At 44.7% G+C, this 20,959-nt stretch overlaps 1 protein-coding gene across 1 annotated transcript in view; it reads left to right on the top strand.

Annotated features, from left to right (window-relative positions):
• Positions 1–373: 373 nt before the first annotated feature.
• Positions 374–20,959, top strand: part of LOC138528100 (olfactory receptor 6N1-like) — a 35,500-nt gene continuing 14,914 nt past the window's right edge. Inside the window, exons 1-3 of the mRNA XM_069639551.1 lie at positions 374–403; positions 3,949–4,898; positions 5,338–5,422. Coding sequence (XP_069495652.1) covers positions 374–403; positions 3,949–4,898; positions 5,338–5,422 — 1,065 coding nt within the window. The remainder of the gene's footprint in view (positions 404–3,948; positions 4,899–5,337; positions 5,423–20,959) is intronic.

Raw genomic sequence — 20,959 nt, 5'->3', positions numbered from 1 at the left:
AAAGGCCCGGCCGCAAGGCCAAGGGATGTACTGGCGGCATTCAACAGGTACGCCCAAAAGGAAGCAGTCCTGAAGGCAGCAAGAAAGCGGGAACCAATAATGTACAAAGGACCACAAATAGCATTATTTCAAGACCTGGCCAACAGCACACTAGTAAAGAGACGACAGCTGGGTCCAGTGCTTAAAGTACTCGATAAGCAGGGGGGGTACAATATAAATAGACCTTCCCATTTGGCCTCATGTTTGACTGGGAAGGAGGACAAAAACGCATTACCTCGGCACAAGAAGGGCCTTACATCTTGCAACTGGACTTGGACGAGGCCCAAACAGGAAACGGAGCGCAGGCCACGGACAACAGACCAAGACCAAAACCATGGGAGTGGACCACAGCGGGAGAGAAAAGGTAAGAAGAGTGAAGTGGAGCGGACAGCCACAAAAGAAGAGATAGAAAGACACAGGTGGAATTAATGCACAATATAGGAGTGGTGGACCTCGAAAGGTGGGAATAGTGCAGGAGGAGGGGGCAACCATCTGGGAATTATAAAGGGTGGGAATGCCCGAGGAAGGCAAGGAGAAGAATCGGGAAGGGCAAGCACTTCCAAATGGGGGGTTATCGGTGGGGGGAGGGGGTGCAGAGAGGGGAACAGGTGTACCAGCTGGGGGAAATGGACAGTAGCGCAGACAAGGTGGGGAGAGGAAGCAAACTGCTCTGTAGGTCAGCCAGGTCAAGTCAACATAGTCCACAATTTCAGGGCGGGGGAGGGGGTGCTGAAGCCCCGTTAGCTCAATGGTGTTGCACCACTATTTGTGTTTAATAGCTTGATTACTTATTGGTAATCTTCATTACTCCTAACCCTATTCTTCCTCATCCCAGTACTTGTGTATGAGGCAGTATGCCTCATACACAAGTACTGGGATGAGGTAGAGGTACATGAAGGTAATGCCTGATTTAGCTACCTGTAATCTTCATTACTCCTAGTCCCACTCTTCCTCATCCCAGTACTTACCTATGAGGCAAGGAGCTTCATACGTAAGCACTGGGACAAGGAAGAGGGATGTGGAGGTAATTCTGGGCCAATTAGCTGATTTTGGAGGTTGGGGTAGGGGATGGGAGGGAGAGGGGATGTGTGGGGGGGTTGGGATTGTGCAATAAATCATAATGATCGCCCATGTCCATGCTAAGCAGGCATGATATGTGGTATTAGTGGCTAGAGAGGCATTTTGGTGCAGCCAGTCTAGTCATTCCTCAGTTTGGTATGACTTTTTTTAACTTGGCATTTCTGATAAAGCAGTTCTGCGACGTGTAATTACCTGGCTAGACTGGCATTTGCGTTCTGCCAGTCTAGCCGTTTCTTTCTGCGGCACTGTTTATTTTTCTGGGCATCTGTGATAAAATTATATGACATGATATGTCATATAAAATGCACCTGTACACAAGTTTTTTAGACACGACAAGATAAGGGAAGGAAAACAGAGGGAGGACAAGACAAATGATCTTACTAAGCCTTGTGTCATTCAGATTGTGCAAGTGCGAGAACAAGAAGTGCAAGCAGAAAGGGAGGGGGGAAGTGCAAGGAAGAGGGGAGGGGAAAACAGGGCAGCAATGCTCTGAGTAAGTGCAGACAGGGCAGCATATGTCTGGGTAGTGCAAGGAGAACAAGGGACTGTAGGGTTAAAGTTACAGCCCCAAACTGAATGGTAGGCCCGAAGGCAGTGCAAGGTTGACTAATCAAGAAAGAACCCGGACTCAGTGAGACTGAGGGCAGCCAAGCAACCAGTTGGTACAGCAGACAGGGAGGTCAGCACGGGAGGGAGAGAGAGAAATCAGAGGAGAAGAGGAACGTTTTGAGCTGCTTCCGGAACTTCAGGTGGACCGGCTCAAGTTTGGGAGGGACAGGGAGGCAATTACAGAGGGAGGCACCTGCAGGGGAGAGGGATCTACCCCCCCACTCTCTGTCTGATAAAGCATCTAACCTTTAGGGCTCAAAAAGGAAGGAATTTTAGAAGAGAGCATTGGATGTAGGGTGGATCCCAGCCCCAGAAAGCCTTGTAGACAATGCAAAGGGTCTTGAACTTGATCCTTGCAGCCACCGGGAGCCAGTGGAGAGATTTCATGGCTGGAGAGATACGGTCCTTGGGCTTGATAAGTCTTGCTGTCCTGTTCTGGATTAGTTGCAGAGAGCAGAGAGTAGAGGAAGGGAGATTGAGAAAGTGACTGGTGCAGTAGTCCAGCCTAGAGAGAGCCAGGGCTCTGGAGACAGTGAGCTTCTGAGGGAATGTGAGAAAGCGAAGAGTCCATTTAAGGAGGTGCAGCTGGTAGTGGGACTTCTTGGTGACATCTTAGATGTGAGGAGAGAAAGAGAGAGTGGAGTTGAAGATGACACCAGGAATGAGAGAGAGAGTCGAGTAGGATGAGGGGAGCCTGAAGGAAAGCTGAGTGTCATCCGCATAACACTGAAAGTTAGAGGAGAAGGTACAGATCAGGTGGGCCAAAGGGGCCAAGTAGAAGTTGAAAAACCAGGGTGAGAGGATAGAGCCCTGGGGAACACCACAAGTAGAGAGAGGTGGCAGAGTGAAAGGGACCAAGTTTGACCTGGTAGGGGCGTTCCTTGAGGAAGGAGGTCAGCCACTCTAGGGCCTGATCCATGATGCCCAGGTTCTCACGGAGTCGATTGATCAGGATGGCATGGTTGACAGTGTCGAAAGCAGAGGAAAGTTCAAGGAGGATGAGGACAGAAGGAATGCTGGGATCAAGGTTAGAGATCAGATCTTCACAGGTGTTCAGGAGAGCAGTTTCCATGCCTATGGCAGCTCTTAAGCCAGACTGATGGTCATGGGGACAACCAACAGATTCAGTGTGGAGAGTAAACTGGGAGATGGCCAGCTTTTCCAAGAGTTTGGGAGAGGGGAAATTTCCAGTGGCAAAAGAATGATTACATAAATCAGCCAAGGCTGGAGCAAGGGTTTCAATGTGGTCCTTGATGGTTCTGGAGGAGCAGACGAGCACCTGTTTCGATGACACTTTCATAGATGGGACCTGTCTAGAGACCTTGTCAGGTGTTAGTGAGAAAGTGGAGAAAGGGGGAGGAGAGGGAGAAATGGTCAAAGGGGGCTCAGAGAGGAAGAGGGAGAGGAAGAGGAGATAGTGGACAGGATGTCCTGAGTTTTAGCAGAGATGCGAGAGGCCAAAACCGTACAGAGGGCCTGTTAAGAGAACAGGAGAGGTAGAGAACGCAACAGGATTGGCCAGTTCCTTGCAGATTTTAAAGAGTTTGGCTGTGTTGTTAGAGGCCGCAGAGACGCAGGCTTGAATGTGTGCTCTCTTCTTGCTGAGTCTTATTGCTTCAACTGGCATTTTGGTGCAACCAGTCTCGGTATGCCTAAATGTGGTCTTGCATGCTTTACTGTAATGTAATTATGTGTCTACACTGGTCTGCATTGTGCAGCCAGTTGGACATGTTTTCATTGTGGCATGGCATTTTAATAGCAAAGCATTAATGTTCATCTGCACTGTTGGTGACTTGCATGTAGTGGATTGGTTTTACCCTACTAAACAATAGCAAACCCTGTGATTTGTTAGCCAATTGTTCTCAGAAAGTGTGCTGTATATTGCATTAAAATACATATTTATATCTTTTTCCTAGTGCAGTGTGCGGCATACCCCTTCTGCAGCATGCTCATGCGTATTGCACAAGCGTGCTAATCTAGGCCGGCCCAGATTGTGGCGGGACTCGTGATTTGTTGCCGAGTTGGGGCGTGGGGCCCCTCAATATGGCTCGCAGGGGGGCCCCCGAGATCCAGTGTTACACCACTGGTGCCTGTCTGCCACTATTGGTGGCCTCGCTGCACTTTAATGCAGAAAAATAAGGCAAACTATCTTTTGCGTCCGATTGTGTGTTTTTACTGAGTTGGTGATGATTATGATGCTGTTTCAACTTCTACTTACAGAAACATATGGAATTCAGGGAATGGCACAGCAAGGCCAACAGCTCATCCAATAGCTTCATCATATATGGATTTCCCAGTTTCCAGCCCTTCCATAGGCTGCTCTTTGGGGTCTTCCTCTCCATCTACCTCCTCACCATTACAGGTAATGGAATCGTATTTCTGCTTACAAGCCTCGATCAAAAGCTTCGTACCCCCATGTACTTCTTTGTCAGTCACCTCTCCTTCCTGGATCTGAGCTACATCTCTGTGACAGTACCCAAAATGCTGGCCAAGTTCGTGGTGAACAGCAGCATTATTTCCTTAAGCGGCTGCCTCTTACAGATGTATTTCTTTCTTTCTCTGGGTGCCACAGAATGCTTCCTGTTGACCGCGATGTCCTTTGACCGCTATTGTGCCATATGCCAACCTCTCCATTATGCCACACACATGACTAGAAGGCTCTGCACTCAGCTTGCTGTGGCTGCCTGGACTGGTGGGTTTCTCACTCCCCTGGTACACACCATTCTAGCCTCCAGGCTGCCCTTCTGTGGTCCCAATGTGATCCATCATTACTACTGCGACCACCCACCGCTGCTTAAACTGGCCTGCGCCGACACCTCCCTCAACGTAGCCATTGGTTCCTCCATTGCCTTTTTTGTTATAATGTCAACATTCTCCCTGGTTCTATTTTCATACATAAAAATAATTGGATCCATCCTGAAAATCAGTTCCCAAGGCGGGAAAAGAAAAGCTTTCTCAACCTGTACTTCCCACTTAATCGTGGTGAACTTATTTTATTTACCGATCATTTTCATGTACATTCGCCCAACGGCATCCTATGTTTCGGAGGTGGACTCGCTGGTAGCTATGCTGTATTCTTTTTTGACACCCACCCTCAACCCTCTGATATATACCCTGAGAAACAAAGACATCAAGGAGGCAGTCAAGAGGAAAATGACTCTTTTATTATTGTAATGATACTTTTTTTCACTTCTTGGACAATTGCAGAGACAATGTATTTCTTATAAACGTGCGTGCAAGCAACTTTGCAATGGTTTTGCTACACTGTATTGTGCATTGTAAAGTCTTTGACAAGGTTTTCTGTGTAGATGATGATTGATATCCAGAGCAGGGAGTTTTTGAGAGATGGCCACTTGGTATAAATCTGCGATAACTCTTGCTTTGATCTTATCCCTACCACGCGGCTTGGTCACCTCTTGGCAAGAAATATTCCCAAAATGTTGCTGTGACATTGTCCATCAAGTTTACCATCTTTGCACAACGAGCATGACCCGCATGCGCATTCCTGGTTTTACTCACATACACACAACAGCACATACACACACAAGATAAAGAAAAATATAAGGATTGTGTTTAACAAAATTGATGAATGTGTTGTTGTTTTCTAAGGCCGTACGGTGTAAATCTTGGTACCTTGAACACCAACCAGTGCAATAAATACCTGACTGTCTTTGGCTCCACCATGCCAAGTAAGGTTTGGGTTGCATGTGGTATTGTTTGCACAGGGGATAATTGTGCATTGTGAAGTGAATAATGGCTAAAACAATAGCCTTGCCGCTTTTTACTTTCGCCAGCCACATTAGTCTTAAGGGTACAACAAAACATAGAACAATCCTGTAAGCCAAATGACCCTATCAATGCGCGAATGATATCCTTCAGTCTGACTGGCTTGCAAAGAAACCCTCCTCAAAATGGAGTCTTCATTTGAAATTTCACGAACATTAACATTTCTATTTTGTTTCTCTCATGCATTGACATGGCAGCAGAGAGGGTGGACCTAGATTACCCCCTCAGGATCTTCTGATCTTAGGCCTGCCAACCGTAACTAGATTCTGCATCATTTTGCGATCACTCCATGGGTCAGAATAGACACAGTGTAGATGCCAAATTTTTCAAAGGGAAGACCTCAACAGCAGCACCATAGGGTCTCATTGCAAAAAAATATGTTTGCATGTTTTGCCGGTCACAAGAAATGTTATGGGAGGTTTAGGGCTTCCCGTCTTAATGGTTTGCCAGGGGGCTTCAGAAACAAATGTTTTTTTCTGAGATCTTTTTCTGAAATTTACAGAAAGAACAATTTTCTTTAGCTTCATCATACAGAATGCAACTAACACCTTCATTCCAGGTGTCCTTGAACTTGACAATCAAGTTCAAGGACAACGAAATAGAACTGTTTTCATTTTTCATTCACCTTCTGACTTGTGGTGGAGGTGTGACAGGTAAGGGAGGGAACTGAAGGGATAACATTCAAGTAGAGTATTTACTTTTGGGGAAAAGAAGGTGTACTAATTGTGACATCCCACTGCAGATTGCTGAGACAAGAGCCAGCCTGTGACGCATCTGTTGTTTTTTAAAATTGTATCCACTACCCCTTTCCCTCCCCTGGGTTCCTAACTCAACTGCAAATTCATGCAAGGCTGGGTTGGAAGTGCCTGGAGGGCGTCTGTAGGAGTAGCTGCTCCCGCGGAAGACGTGAGACAAACCTCGACACATGTCACGGGTCAGATCTTCTCTCTCTCTCTCTCTCTCTCTCTCTCTCTCTCTCTCTCTCTCTCTCTCTCTCTGTCTCTCTCTCTCTCTTTCTCTCTCTCTCTCTCTATCTCACTCTCACTCCTTCGCCTTCCCGTCTATCCCTGGAGGTGCCCCATCTCTTTTCTCTCCCACGTTGCCTCACTGACTTATGCTCTTCTTTTGCAGCGTCCATGCTCTCCGGCTTTCACTTTTCCAGCTCTTCTGCCCACAGGACTCTGGTGACCACCTCAAAGCTTGCAATGCCCTTGCTGTAGGCCTCGTTGCCTGCCTAGTTCCTTCCCTGGATCTCTGTGTGCTTTGGAATCCTGCCCATTCTTCCCCAACTCTCTCATCTAAAAAGCCAGGTGTTTGTCTTTACTGAACTGTATTGGAACATTCATATTGCCCTGATGTGATCACCCTACCTCCAGGTCCTTCCCTCCACCCCCAGAGCAGTGTTCTTGACCCCCCCAGCAGGTGCTATGGTAGGTGTGGAGGTTGGGAAAAGCATGCACCTGTCACTGTGCAACAGTAAAGAGAGCCAGCAACAACCGCGGTAGTCAGTAGGAAGCTGCTCTCAATTTCCAACACAGGTTTACCAATCTCACCTATATTTGTATTGATAGTCAACTGCTCATACCATCCAGTAACCCTTCATATGTGTATATAAAGACATGTACCATATATAACACCATATCAATACACAATGCATTTAGATAGATGCCCCACTCCTTAAGTTCATGTTCAAATATTTCTCACTGATTAATGAACACTCAATGAATGCTTCTTAGACTCTCATGTGAAAAATACATCTTTTACCATTATTATCATTAATATACACAGCACACTTAAAAAAAGAAAATCATTCATGGAAATACAGAACCATTGTCATTGCCTCTACCTCAAATCAAGACTAAAAATGATCAACCTTCTCCAAGAAATCAGAGTCACCGTAAAAACCAACTACCTACCTCACCAGAAAATCTAGCACCTGCCTCACCAAATCATGATAGGCAATCTCATAGAAGCACCTGCGTCAATCAATACCTCAATACCTTTCTCAATGTGATATCAAATGAAGGGCAAAACAAAATACCCCATACTCACTAACTGTAGAGGATAGAGAGGTGAGGGCTGGACAGGATTGAATACCTGGAAAAATCCACAAATAAAGGAAGCATTGAAAAAATGAACACAATTGTAAAATAAATTTTAAAAAGCCACCTTAAACTGCACTACAGGATTCACATAAAAAAAGCATCAGAAATAGGACAAAATGATTAAAAAAGAATTACATTTCCATTGGACTTACTGATGCCAGCATATAGCCAGTCTATAGTATATAATAAGGTTTCTGCTCTTAGGCTGTGAGCTGAAGTGTCTTTGGGGGGGAAAGCAAAGGTTTTTCCAGAAGCAGCTCAAAAATAATTCAAGTTCTGCTAATACATTTTTCAAAATAGCCAGAAACCAGCTTGGGGATTCAAAAATCCAGTAAAAGAATTAGGACAGAGTTTACCCCCTCCATATGGAAAGCATTTCTGCTCTTCTTCTCCTTCCAGCCATCTGCCTCCTGGTCTTCCTGCTCTGCTGCCCCGAACTGCTGTGTACAGTGGCTGAGCTTACTCTGTTACTTACTCTTCGGGCCATCCCTATTCCATGCCTACAATCCACAAACTTCATCCAGCACTGAACATTTTATAAACAGTATATCGAGGACACAGGCGTCATCAGTTACTAGGAATTGTGCCAAGAAATAATTTTTAGCTGACAGCACCTTTCTTGTGTAAATATAGGCCAAGGACATGTCATCATTCAGCCCTAGGAATTGTTCGAACAAATGTGTCAGTGATCTACAGAATCGTGTTTAAAACTGCAGAATAAAACTACACAAAGGACTGCATTTTGTAGTCCGCAATGTTTTCCATTATCTATGCTTTGTATTTTGCAAGAACATTGGCCTCCATCCCAGTAAACAGCAACAATGCACAGCATTGTTTAAACAATAAAATTGTGATGTACCCGGCTCAAGGACATTGGTGTGCAGCCCGGCAAATGAAAAAAACTCTGCTGTACTTCATTAGAACACGCAAAAGCAAATCTTGCGTCTTTCATTTCACTAAACATGAAAGTGTTTTCATTGCACTGTGCATTTACCAAGAAGGCCTGGTCTGTGGCTCAGATGACATGCTGTTTTAAGCATTGCTAATATGGGCAGACATAGGGAATACATGTCAGCCCTCATTAATAGTGTGCATGTGTATTGCTATTTCTGTTTTCAGCTTCAGGGTTTTTTCTGTCTGAACAGTGAGAGGTAGGAAGGGAAAGGTAGGTGTCAATGGGGCACTCCAGCTGAACTCCCTCTCCCAGTTAGGTCCTCATGATCCTTTGTGTAGATTAGAGTCAATTCTTATTTTCTCTGTGGGACTTTGGGTGTAGCATTCAGCCAGAATTCTAGGGTTCAGTAGGAAGGAAGAGGTTGGTGCCTGAGCTTTTAGGAATCTACTTCATCATGACAGGAACACCAAGGAGCAAATGTGCAGTAGAGGGCAACCATGAGCAAAGTCAAACAAGTTGACAAATCGCAGTGTGAGACACAAAGAAGCAAATCATAGTGGTCACACAAAACTAAGGCTGGGAATCCATAGGAAACCATACGCCATTTGAAATTGACATGACACTTACATATGGAAACGATTTTGGCTCATACCTTTGGAACCATTCCATGTACAAGCATGGCACTGGGTACATTTTGAGCCAAGAGGCTCCTCTTCAATTTGATGCCAAATGTATGTTATTTGTAATAATTAATACACTGATTAATATTGGTACACATAATAATATTTACAGCACAATTGTATTTCACATATGCAGGTGTGCATCTCAGAAAGGAGACTACAGTAATCCATATAATATTAATGTAGCAGGCCACGACCAGTAACGATAGAACAAACCCAATTCTGCCTTCACAAATATTAGGAGAAGTTTGGGCTCCACCTTTTTCTGTTCACAAGCATAGAACTTATAATTATTCAATGAATATTGGAGGGGTGTTTTCGTTAGGAGTGTCTGACTATGAAGTAGACCAATGGGAAGATCAGCCCAGTCACATAGTGTGACATAATTATGACATAAGCATGAGAATATTAGAAACTTTAAAAAGTGTGAGCACAGAGGTGATAGGATCCTGACATTTGAAAAGCTGCAGGAAAGAATACCACAAGGTATTATTATTATGGATGGATTAATCAGAGATAGACCACATGGATGCTGCATAAATAAATATTTCTATTGATATATGACTATATAGAATATGTAGTATTATATATGAGTTCTGGCCACAAGGGAACCCGCAAAGAAGGACAATCAGGAAGTCCTATCTTCATCAAAACAGTTCTAGAAGGGTACGGCTGACTGGGAGATTTTCAATCTGAAGGGTCCAGGCTACTCCTCAAGCTGAAAGCATCTTCTCAAATGTGACTATATGATTTTCCCAAAAAGAAATGATATATAATCCCTACAGCTATTATCCTGCTAAGACCCAGAAAGTGGGAGGTTGGGGAAGGTCTTATAAAAAAAACAGAAAATAAAGAGTGCAATCTCACTGCATGTAAAATAAAGAAGATGGCAATTTCGTCCTACTTAAAATACATTTCTGAGTTGTGTGCATGTTAAATAGCAGGCAGGAGTCAGTAATTCAGGTTAAATCAAAGAAGGGGTTTATTCAGGTTTTACGACCGAATTTGCAGCTTTTCTAACTCATATGACAAATAATGCAAAGTAAATAGGCTTCTCACTGGCACTGTGCATTCAGAACGAAATTGCAGTTTTTGGAACTTAAATCACCAATAATGCAAAGTAAATAGGCTTCTCGCTGGCACTATGCATTTAGAATCAAAGTAAAGAAAGGTCCCGCCTCCGATTTGCCTTCTTTAAATCAGAGTTAAAGTGTCCAGGGGAAGAAAGGTATAAATCTTGGCGAGGAACAAAACAAACTTCAAGTGTTCATTGTCGGCTTTTCAGTCCTGCACCTCACTTGCACTGGCCATATCACGGAGCATTCCCCTTTTTGCTGCCGGCTTTTCCTTGTGAGCCGTGTTTGAACAAAGAAGGAAAATAAAGAAAACAAAACCACGAACGTTCCTCCCAGACGGCGTTGTGCTCTCGCAATTAGAGCTCTGCTCGTAAAATGTCACAGGAGTTCCAAGAGCACTCTTTCCTTGCCGTCTTTGTCTTCGCTGTGGTTGTCCGGATCCCTGGTTTCAATGTGCGGCTGTAGGGGCTTTCTCGGTCCCAGGGATAGATTGACCTAGTATGCCCACTCGAATCCACTGACGTCCGGGCTCCACTCTTCTGCGCCTGCACTCGGCTCCTAGAGGAAAGAATCGGGAGAGCTAATGAGTTCCAGGTGGCTGTTTTTAACCGCTCCTCCCCTCCACCCTCTTCACCTTCAGGTGTGCGCAATTCCTTCCACCTTTCCCCAGTCAGCCCCTCCCTTTCCCTCTCCACCTCCCGAGGCGTCGGGTTTTCTGCTTCTTTGTTTTTATCATGGCTTAGTGCAACTTCCATATCCCGTACTTTGCCCACCTCGTATCTCTTCCTGCCACGGCTATAGGGAAAAGGGAACCTTTCCTTCCTGGTATGCAACCCCCTTTTATTCATTTTTGGTTTAAAAGGAATATATTTGTGCTGACCCAGAGGCATTATGGGAGATGTAGTCCGTGGTCCGACATCCCCTGTTGGAAAACTTCTTGTAATTCCTACCAGTGACATATTGACCTTTCTTGTGTTTTTATTAGTGGGAGTCACTGTTCTTGGTGACTCAGGATTAATCGACTTAACTCCCTGGTTGGAGTTTCCTTGTGGTTTTTCTGTTTCTCCTGGCCATTGCCGGCCAACCCCACGGGCACCGGGGTTTCCAGCCTCACAGTGCGCAATGATTTACAACTCTATGCCTTTGGCGTGCTACTCCTTAAAAATCATGAACTCATTAAAATATACCCTAAGTGTGTTCACAGACATAGTTAACCTTTAGCTGAGACATGAAGACACCCACATCAGAGCCTAATAAAGATTTTCTTTTTGATAATGTGTGTTCTGTGAAGGCTGTAGCTATTTACTACAGAATTGGAAATGAGAGCAAATTCAGTTGTGTCATTTCTATGTCCATAAAAATGGTGCAAATGTAAATCCCGTACTTCTTTGAAATTCATATCTAAAGCGAAAGGGAAGGGGTACTTATGCCTGTTCAATACATTCTAAAAAACATTTTCCCTAGTTGGTTGGGGGAACTGAAATTGTGTACTGTTAGGGAGAATTCTCATTCTATGGCTAATTTCCCTTACCTATAGAGTCCCCCAGCAGCTTTGCTGGATTTGAAGGGTTTGTTTCTTTTTACCTGCTAAGAGTGAGACCCTTTTTCCCACTCTTAGGCATTTCTGCTATGTGTGCTCTAGGCTATTTTTGTGTTTAATGTCTATGGGATCTTTTCTCTACCCCATAGGAACCATCTTTATACACATGTGTTACACAGCACCCTCAGTGCAGTAACACAGGGGTGTCGCAGCAACCCCCAAACATAGACTCCATACCCTGGGACTGACTACTGTCTCCAAGGGCATGTAAAGTCCCCATTGACTTTACTAGTCAAATCCTATGAACTAAACCAGTCCAACCCATCTTACTATGGAGGTACTGGAAGGGGTTAATAGTTTTTCCCCTATGTTCATTTTCGAGAGGGTACCCTAAAGTCCCTCTCACAAAAGTTTCTGGCTGGTGGCAGTGGTTACTACCATAAATATTCGACCGCGAATATTTCTCTATGGGATTTTCCCATTGTTCGAGGCTACCGCTTGTTCTGACAGCCTCTAACATACCGCTGGTGCATTTTTATATTAACTTTGCTCCAGTGGCTTTTTATTGCCAGAACTTTTATATAACTTCTTTCTCGTGTCTTTCTCTACAATCCTAACCCAGGTCGTGATCCTTTGTTTGTCCATTTGGCGGGCTTCTGCCCAGAAGCACTCCTTCCGGCGCCACTTAGTCTGGGGTGGGTCCATTGTGTGGGAGGGGGAGTAGGACCCCTGGACAGGGTTGCCTTTGCAAACCAGGTCGCACTCTATCCTGATAGGCTGGAGGGTCTCCCGCCAAGATGACCACTCCACTGTATGAGTGACAGCTAGGCTGTATGAATGGGAATCTTTTTGCATAAAAGCAGGGTCCTGAGGACTGGATGAGCAAGACGTCGCCACTGGAACTAAGAAGCCGAAGAAGAGAGAAGCCAAAGACATCTGCAACGACTGAACCACCGGTGAAGCTCTGCTGCAGCGTCTCACCACTTTTCTCCACACGACGAGAGAAGATCTACATCTGAAAGAGCCTTCTTCCCTTGAACTGGTGGGGCCAACCAGTTTGCCAATCGCCTTCCTGAACCTGCTGTGGTCGAATCACCAGTGCCCAGCGCTTGGAGACCGGATAGCCAGGCAGCTATCGACCCGGACCGCGATTAAAAGGAGCGTACCTTTTAAACTTCGTTTGGCAGCACCGCGGCTGGTTTCATCCCTGGGTAGTGCAGTACCTCGAACCTTCCTCCATGATGAGAGCCTCTCTTCCTCTGCTGGACTCTCGAACTGCAGGAACTACCAGGAACACCGCCACCGCATGAGCCACTTCTTCATTTTAAAGGTACATTGTTACGCCAGGCCACCCTTTCTTCGTGGTAGTACTAAAGGCGTTTTAAATCCTTTACCTACCTGTTGGGTTGGCCGCCCCCTTCTCTTAACATTGTCCTTTCAAACTTTCGCAACCACCATTTCAAATATTGTTAACCAAAGACTTGACTGCAGCTACGAGAACATTTTGTTCCTCTGCCCTTGCCCTGTACCACTAACTTTGGCACAGGCCTATTGACTCTGGTCACATTTGTTAGACCTGCCTTCTCGAGATTGATTCTCCATTCGAACTGTGTGGTGCACCCCTTTCTTATAACTACTCTTTCTTCCCCCTATATAATCATTGTGAAGTGCCATTTTGCTCAGTTTTCATTCTAAGTATTGCTTATATTGATGCACTGTCTTACCGAACTGGTTCACAACTGATGGGAAGTGTTGTTAGGGTATATAAGAGCATATTTCTGAATAACTTGTGCTTTCCCTCCCTTTTGAGTAATTGTTAGAGGATCCCTTGTGTGTAGTTGTCACTGTACCGTTTTGCTCAGTTTTCACTCTGGTTCACTTGGTCTACAATTCGTATAGGCAGTGTGTATATTTTTCCTTGACTTAATTTAACTTGCTTGAGACTTGTGATACATGTGTTTGATTAGAAGTGTATAAAATAAATATATATATACTTTTTAACTACAAAGCTTTGGTCAGTGTTTCCTTGTTCCATAGTCTAATGGGCCTAATGTTTAAACCCTGAATACTGCTCATCTCCCTCTTGAGATAAGTCTGACTGCTCAGCCACAGCTACCAACTAAATCTTTGTGGTACAGACTGATACCAAAGGGGATATATTGCTCTCACCTTTAGTCCTAATCTTGTGTAGCGCTCCCTAAGGGAACTGGCCAGGATTCTGCCTAACATGTACGTTCTAAATTGGTAGCACGGTTTCCCTAACATCAAACCTAAAGAGGACAAATGCAATTCACTATGCGCTTCAAATGACAAACACATACCAGCAAACCTCAGCACCATATTTACCACCATACCTGCGTGGAGGGCATGCAACAGTTCACTAATAATGGCATGTGTTGGTATTATTTGCAGAAAGCAAAAGTCCTATGCATGATATGCAATGTAACTTTATTTTGCAGTTTAAAGATGATGGCATTATGAGAGAAGCTAACACGTTTTGAAGGGTCCAGTTACTCTTATAACACATCTGCCATTTTGACTTCTATGTTGCATGTTTAAACCCAATGGCCCGTAAGGAGCTGAGTTACAAGTAGAATGTTTTAGCTATTCAGACCTCAATGTATACACAAAATTGATTATGAAAATAAAGGTTTGTGTTGTGTAAGAAATAGTGAGATTAATGCAGGCAGGTCATATCCGTTTTGGTAAGCAAGCTGTCTGTGATTGTGTAACATTGTGGTGACTTCTTGTATATAAAGTTGGGGATGATCTTTGCCTTGACATCGCCTTTACTTCATTTATTTAAATAAATTCGAGTTTTGATCAGAGTGCCTTGTTTCTTGCCCAGAGTTGTGGGGTTGGACTGTATAACTAGAGGGCATTCGATCGAGGTGCCCAGTTGATGTAGTAGCCATAGATTAATCAAAATGTATATTACTCATCAATGTCTTTCATGGGAGTCAAGTCTAGAATATGCCCAGTCTTGAATCTTGGAGCACTGAAACACTCTTAAAAATGACATTGGGCCTCATTACGACAATGGAGGTAGCCATGCCGCCTTTTGCGGCATGGCTACCCCCATACCGGGTACCGGGTACCGGGTCCGAGTTCCCGGGGCATTCCGACCTTGGAGCACCCGGTATTTCCCCATCCAAGCAACCCAGACCTGGTACATCCCCATTTCAGCCCCCATAGGGCTCAATGGGAATGGGGAGCATGCTAACAACGGGCCCGTTAATGACGGGCCCGTTGTTAGCATCCTGGGCTGCTTGCGGGACCCGCTAAGGACGCCTGGTTTTACCAGGCGTCCTTAGCGGGTCCCGCGAGCAGGCCTCGTAATGAGGCAGTAAGGAGTTAATGGGGCCGGCAGCTCTACCGGCCCGTTAACCCCCTACCGCCAGGGTCGTAATGAGGCCCATCGTTTTGAGCTTTTAATGTTTCTTATATAGGGTTTACCAATTCAGATGACATGAATAAAACAAAACATGTAGGAATTAACTTGCAACAGCTAGCAACAACAGTTTCCTGACTGAATCAACTATTACTGCCTCTGCAGTCTCTATTTACAAAACAGTGAGAGAAGGAAACATGGAGCAGGGTAACAGGAGATCAGTTAGAGTTGATAGGGTTACCATTAATGAGAAATAAGGGAAAGACAATGTTGACAAAGCGCCATCTGCAAAGTTGTACTTTCCTGTGCTTTTTATTTATTTTGAAAATGGTATGTGAGGGTGAATTTTGTAAGAAATATTTCTTTTCAAAAGAAGAATACTTTTGCCATATGCTTTGTAGTTACAAAGTGTGTCGGTGGCTGCATGCATGTTGACCTCTGGCCCAAGGAACGAGTTACTTACACAATGACATCCATGTAGTGGACACCTCTTCACTTCTGCGGTGCACAGTCTAATAACATACAACCAGCTCAGAGTTAAAATGGCAAATCCTAGGACCAGATATTGTAGACAGCTTGACAGGCACACATGGTAGGATTAGAAACACAGTTATGGCCATGCTAATTTGAACTAACAGTGCCATTCCTCGTGTGGGCCTGAGATGACAGTGAGGAAGCAGTTACCCTTCTAGAGCTGATGCAGATTGTTTCATCCCATTCACAGGCACTTTTTGTGTCCCCCGAAGGGACATTTCACACTTCATCTATATGTAAAGGGTGGTTTTCATAGGCTAGTAAAATGATCGATGTCACTTGCAGTTAGAGTCCTCTGTTCTCTGGACCAGGAACCGGGCCGAAAATGGGAGCTGAGGGACTGTGTATAACTCCATTTTATAACTCCCATCATGCATGGTATCCTCAAGATTGCATGTATCTCTTCTGTAACTAAGCTTGCCACAAGTAACAGCGCCGCGATGCGCTTGGGCTGTATGTGCGCTATACAAATGTAAAAATAAATAAATAAATAAGATTAAAAGAGGGAGGTCACACCAGAACGGAGGTGTCCCCTATTGAATCCTATAGGGATGGCGGGGTACCCACCAACTCCCTCCTATATCTATGGACAAAAACAGTGGAAGTGCCCAGCTACAAGGTGCACTTTCCAGGGCATAGGTTATGTTTTATACAAAACTAAAATAAAATAACATAACTTTTTTTTTTTTTTTTATTGAGTTAGCTGTTATAAACAACTTTTCAATATACAAAATTAGACAATTTAAAAAGATAAATACACAAATCATTTGGTTACATTCATAGATAATGTACATACTCAAGCAGCCAAGTTGTCGTAACGATGCAAAAAACCAAGGCCAAGACCAAAGCATACAACATACTTCAACCGGATTATCCTTAAGCCTTAGACTCTGGATCAACTACAATCAGATAATTCACAGAACTAGGTTTCACCAGAGATCAAACAAATCATAATAATCAATAACATAACTTACGTTTGGAGTTTTTGATGACTCTAAATTGCCTTCCATAGGAGGGAAGACAAATTATCAATGGACGGCGAGCGAGAGAGATGTCCTTCAGCATACCTGGATAAGAGGGGAGATTGACTGGCAAAAAGAGAAGGTTACCTACTGTTGAGGACAAAAAATGAGGACAAAAAATCAGGAAACCATGATACTCATTGTTGTATTGGGTGCATCAGACAAATTCAACCTGTGGGATTAGAAGCAGAAAAAAGCTTCAGAGTGGGTTATTCTTTAAAGAAGAAACTACATCATCCTAGAAGCCTGGAATGTCTGCTTCTACTTAACAAACAGAAAAGGGCTTTGAGCCGATTTGGACCATGAGCAGTCTTTGAACCAGGTTCGAAAAAAGTGTATTCATGCAAAAGAAGCTATCGAGCCCCTTTGAGCCACCTCATGACGTAACCATACCAAAATGCATCTTTCCACTCTCGAGCCACTGCTGGAGGCAGTTTATCTGAAAGAAACCACCACAGTGCCTGATTGCCATTGAAACGCATGCTAAAAGACACCGCCATAATAAGTGAGTACCACCAGGCCACCTCAAGGCCGTCAATCAGAGCTTGAACCCAGGCAACCTGCTCAGAAGACCAGTTCAATGCAGTGTAGCCATCAAGCATCAAGAGACTAAGGTAAAGAACTAGTAGACTAGGTCATAGTCCCAGACAAACTAAGTACCCTGACTGCAGCCACCTTTTCTCTAACTGGGTTTCAATTAAGATTTAAATGACTGTGTTTGTGTTTTGTGTTGTCTCTTTCTCAAATCAGTGTCTTGTTTAGATGTCAAAAGCAGTGGGTGGTTAAAGTGTTTGGTATTAACTGTTTGCTGTTTTTGTAGAAACCTGCTTGAAGAGTCCTTTTTATTTCAGTTCTTACCATAAGGTGGTTCTTCCTAGCATTTTTGTTAACGTACCTCTTTCGGTAGTAATGACTACTCAAAGCCCACATTTCCAAAGGAAAACAAAGTATACTATCAGCTTTTGTCTGTTTAAAGTACCATTATGATTCAAACACATTTGAGTCGGATTGTTGTGCAGTTTCGAGCATAGTAGGATTGTGCTTCTTTAGGGCAGAGAAGAATGTATTTTTGCCACAACAACATTCTGGAATACACGCCAACTGAAACAAAAGTCCTTTTCTTAAATTAGTACCCGGCGAGGGAGAATCAGAATGGAAGAACCATTCTGATTCGCCCTTGCCGGGGCTTTACCCTGCCGGAAATCCCTGGATTCCATGCCTATGTGGCAGCCCCTCAGCCAATGAGGAGGTTTGAAGCAGTGCCATCCCCACTCCATGCCTCCGCACTGCTCGAGGCCGCCTTCGTCCCCCGCGGGGGGTTCAAGGTTGGTTTTTTTTTGTCCTCCCTCATCACCACCTGCCCACCCCCACTTACCTTATGCCTGCTTTGTCCCCATTGGGGGATGATGGCAGCCTCCAGCCGTCTGGAGACTCGAATTGGGGACATCCACATGGTTGGAGGCTTCCATCGTCCCCCGACGGGGACCCGGGTACGTTTTATTTCTTCTTTTCTTTTTTTCCCCTCCCTCCCTTCCACCCTCCCAACCCCACTTACCTTCTTCAGTGTCGTCTTTCGGGAACGAACGCGCTGGGAACATTTCTGTTCCCAGAGTGTCCGCTCCCGATTGCCACCATGGAATGGGAAAACAGACTCCGTTTTCACTTTCCCGGCGGCCATTTTCTTGGTCGTTTCATTTTTTTTTCTGTCCCAAAATGCTGTAGCATTTTGGGACAAAAAAAAGGCTTTTAGTGCCCCGGTCACGCAGATCTTGCGGGCCAGGGGTACTAATAGCTATATGCCCCTCACGGCGGGGGCATTACCGACTCTGGTAATGCCCCCGACGCTCAGGGCATATTGCTTAAATAAACTGCAAATTCAATGCCTTCACCTCTGCTTTTTGTTCCAGCTGTTCTGCAATTGTGGAAGAAAGGTATGTCTTGCCAGATTAATCAACTAATGAGCAAAGAAAGACACCATTGACAGGGTTTTTAAAACAGTAAGTTTTATTGTACTCCTGATTCTTTTAAAAATTTAAGAATTGTTTTGCTTTTGTGATTTGCACTCCATATTTTTTTTTTAATTATGTTTAAATGAATTGTCCCTATTTTTTAACATAACTCAAGCTGATCCTTAACATCAATCAAGGGTATCAATCTGCTATGAAATAAATTCAATCTTGCCTTGACCTTCTGAGTGAACCCCTAACATGCACAATGCATCTAAAATATTATAGCTTTATAGCTCGGGCCATTCACTCGGTCTTCCCGGCCCATAACGCCCGGTACGGCCTGAGCTGCAGGTCTATAAAGCTATTAGAAAATCCTCAGTGTTTAATTAAAGCAGAAAAAAATGAGAAATGATACATAAATGTTTGTATGTATGCAAATGTTGGGCTAAACTATGCTGCCTGTTTTACGGCTGGCATTATGTTACCGATGCACACTAACTGCTTGCACTCTGAACGGTAGTGATGATGCAGGGGAAATCTCTGAATGGGGCAATGCGGCTACTCTGCCTTAGAGTTCTATGTGAACCCTGAGTAGACAGTAACCAAAAGGCTAATTTGGGCAGTGAATGAATGAATGACTGTTTCCACTTGAGATAATGGTAGATCAGTTTGGTGGTATTAGCACAGCAAATACTGCCAAATCTTGAGTGGAGCACAAAACGATATTTCTCTTTTCGTCTAAAATAATCTGTGGCAGAGAAAAACTGCATTGTGTTCATTCTGGGACCAGGCAGAGCATGACGGTTATGCCAATTAGTTATTGTTTAAAAAAAATAATAAGTTACCTTGCATTGAAGTATTTTGATGCAATGGCTAATACCAAAGAGTTCTACTCCTTTGTGGTTTGTTTTGCTAAACCGTGATTTTCCAAGAAGCTCAGGTGTGATGGCTGAGACCCATCTGATCTGAGAACACGATGTGTGATCTGAGTTGTCATTCGCACACCATCAAGCATCACCGAATAAATGTTTTTAAATACATTTCCAACCATAAAGGCAAGTGCTTGTGAGCACCGTTATTGAAAGTAGCATTGGAAATTTTGAAAATATTCTCTCGGATAGGAAACTGCACTAACGACGCTGCATCCTTTGTAAAAAAAATAAATAGGGAAAACGCAGAGGATACAAAAGGAATCAAGTTCCGGCACACAGACCTTTAACTATTTCAGTTCTGTGTGTCATGTTTCTTTGCAGTTACACCCGCGAGTGTAGGCGGCGGTGGCTTTGCTTAGCATGTGTAATGCATTTACGCCCTACAAAGCTGCTGCTGCATCGGAGCTACACTCCAATTAAATATTTCCGTGCTATATCCAATCGGCTGTCTTTACCAGTTCGTATAGCCCGCAGATTGACCAATCAGGTGCTTGGAAACACTGTTAGGGTGTTCTAATTATGGTCGCGATTATCAGGATTGACTGATGAATGATCTGCCTTTTCCGTCATATGAGCCTGCCACGTGATCAGCTGTAATTTCATACATGCCAACATTCTGTAACCAAAAATCTGTAGGAATCTTAAAGTTTCAAAAATAGTCAGGCGAGGAGGTAATGATAGGAATAGGGCGCGTCAGCAGCCCATTGTCATTGAATGATCCCGCCGCTGCGGGTGCATTCAATGACAATAAGGCACCTGCCACGCCTTCTGCCATCACGCCAGCTCGGGGGAGCCTTGAATGACTCACCCGAGTTGACGTGGTGGGGGGCTAATGGCACCTTTTGTGAAAGGCACCCGTGGCAGAGGGGCGCCCTTAGCCCACCGCCGTGGGCGCCTTTTACATCAAAGGCCTGCATGCTGCGCCTTCTCCCACTACGCCAGCTCAGGGAAGCCCTTGAAAGACTCCCCCAAGCTGGCGTGGTGGGGGGCTAATGGCACCTTTTGTCAAAGGCACCCACAGCGGAGGGGCGCATTTAGCCCACCACCGTGGGTGCCTTTTACATCAAAAGCCTGCATGCTGCGCCTTCTCCCGCTACGCCAGCTCGGGGAAGTCCTTGAAAGACTCCCACGAGCTGGCATGATGGGGGGCTAATGGCGCCTTTTGTGAAAGGCACCCGCGGCGGAGGGGCGCATTTAGCCCACGGCCATGGGTGCCTTTTACATCAAAAGCCTGCATGCTGCACCTTCTCCCTCTACGCCAGCTCGGGGAAGTCCTTGAAAGAGTCCCCCGAGCTGGCGTGGTGGGGGGCTAATGGCGCCT

This window comes from Ambystoma mexicanum, chromosome 7q (genome assembly GCF_040938575.1).
Source record: "Ambystoma mexicanum isolate Mex_15411 chromosome 7q, UKY_AmexF1_1, whole genome shotgun sequence".
NCBI classification, from domain to species: domain Eukaryota; kingdom Metazoa; phylum Chordata; class Amphibia; order Caudata; family Ambystomatidae; genus Ambystoma; species Ambystoma mexicanum.
The sequence above is the reverse complement of the archived record's forward strand: the minus strand, read 5'-3'. Positions and strand labels throughout refer to the sequence as shown.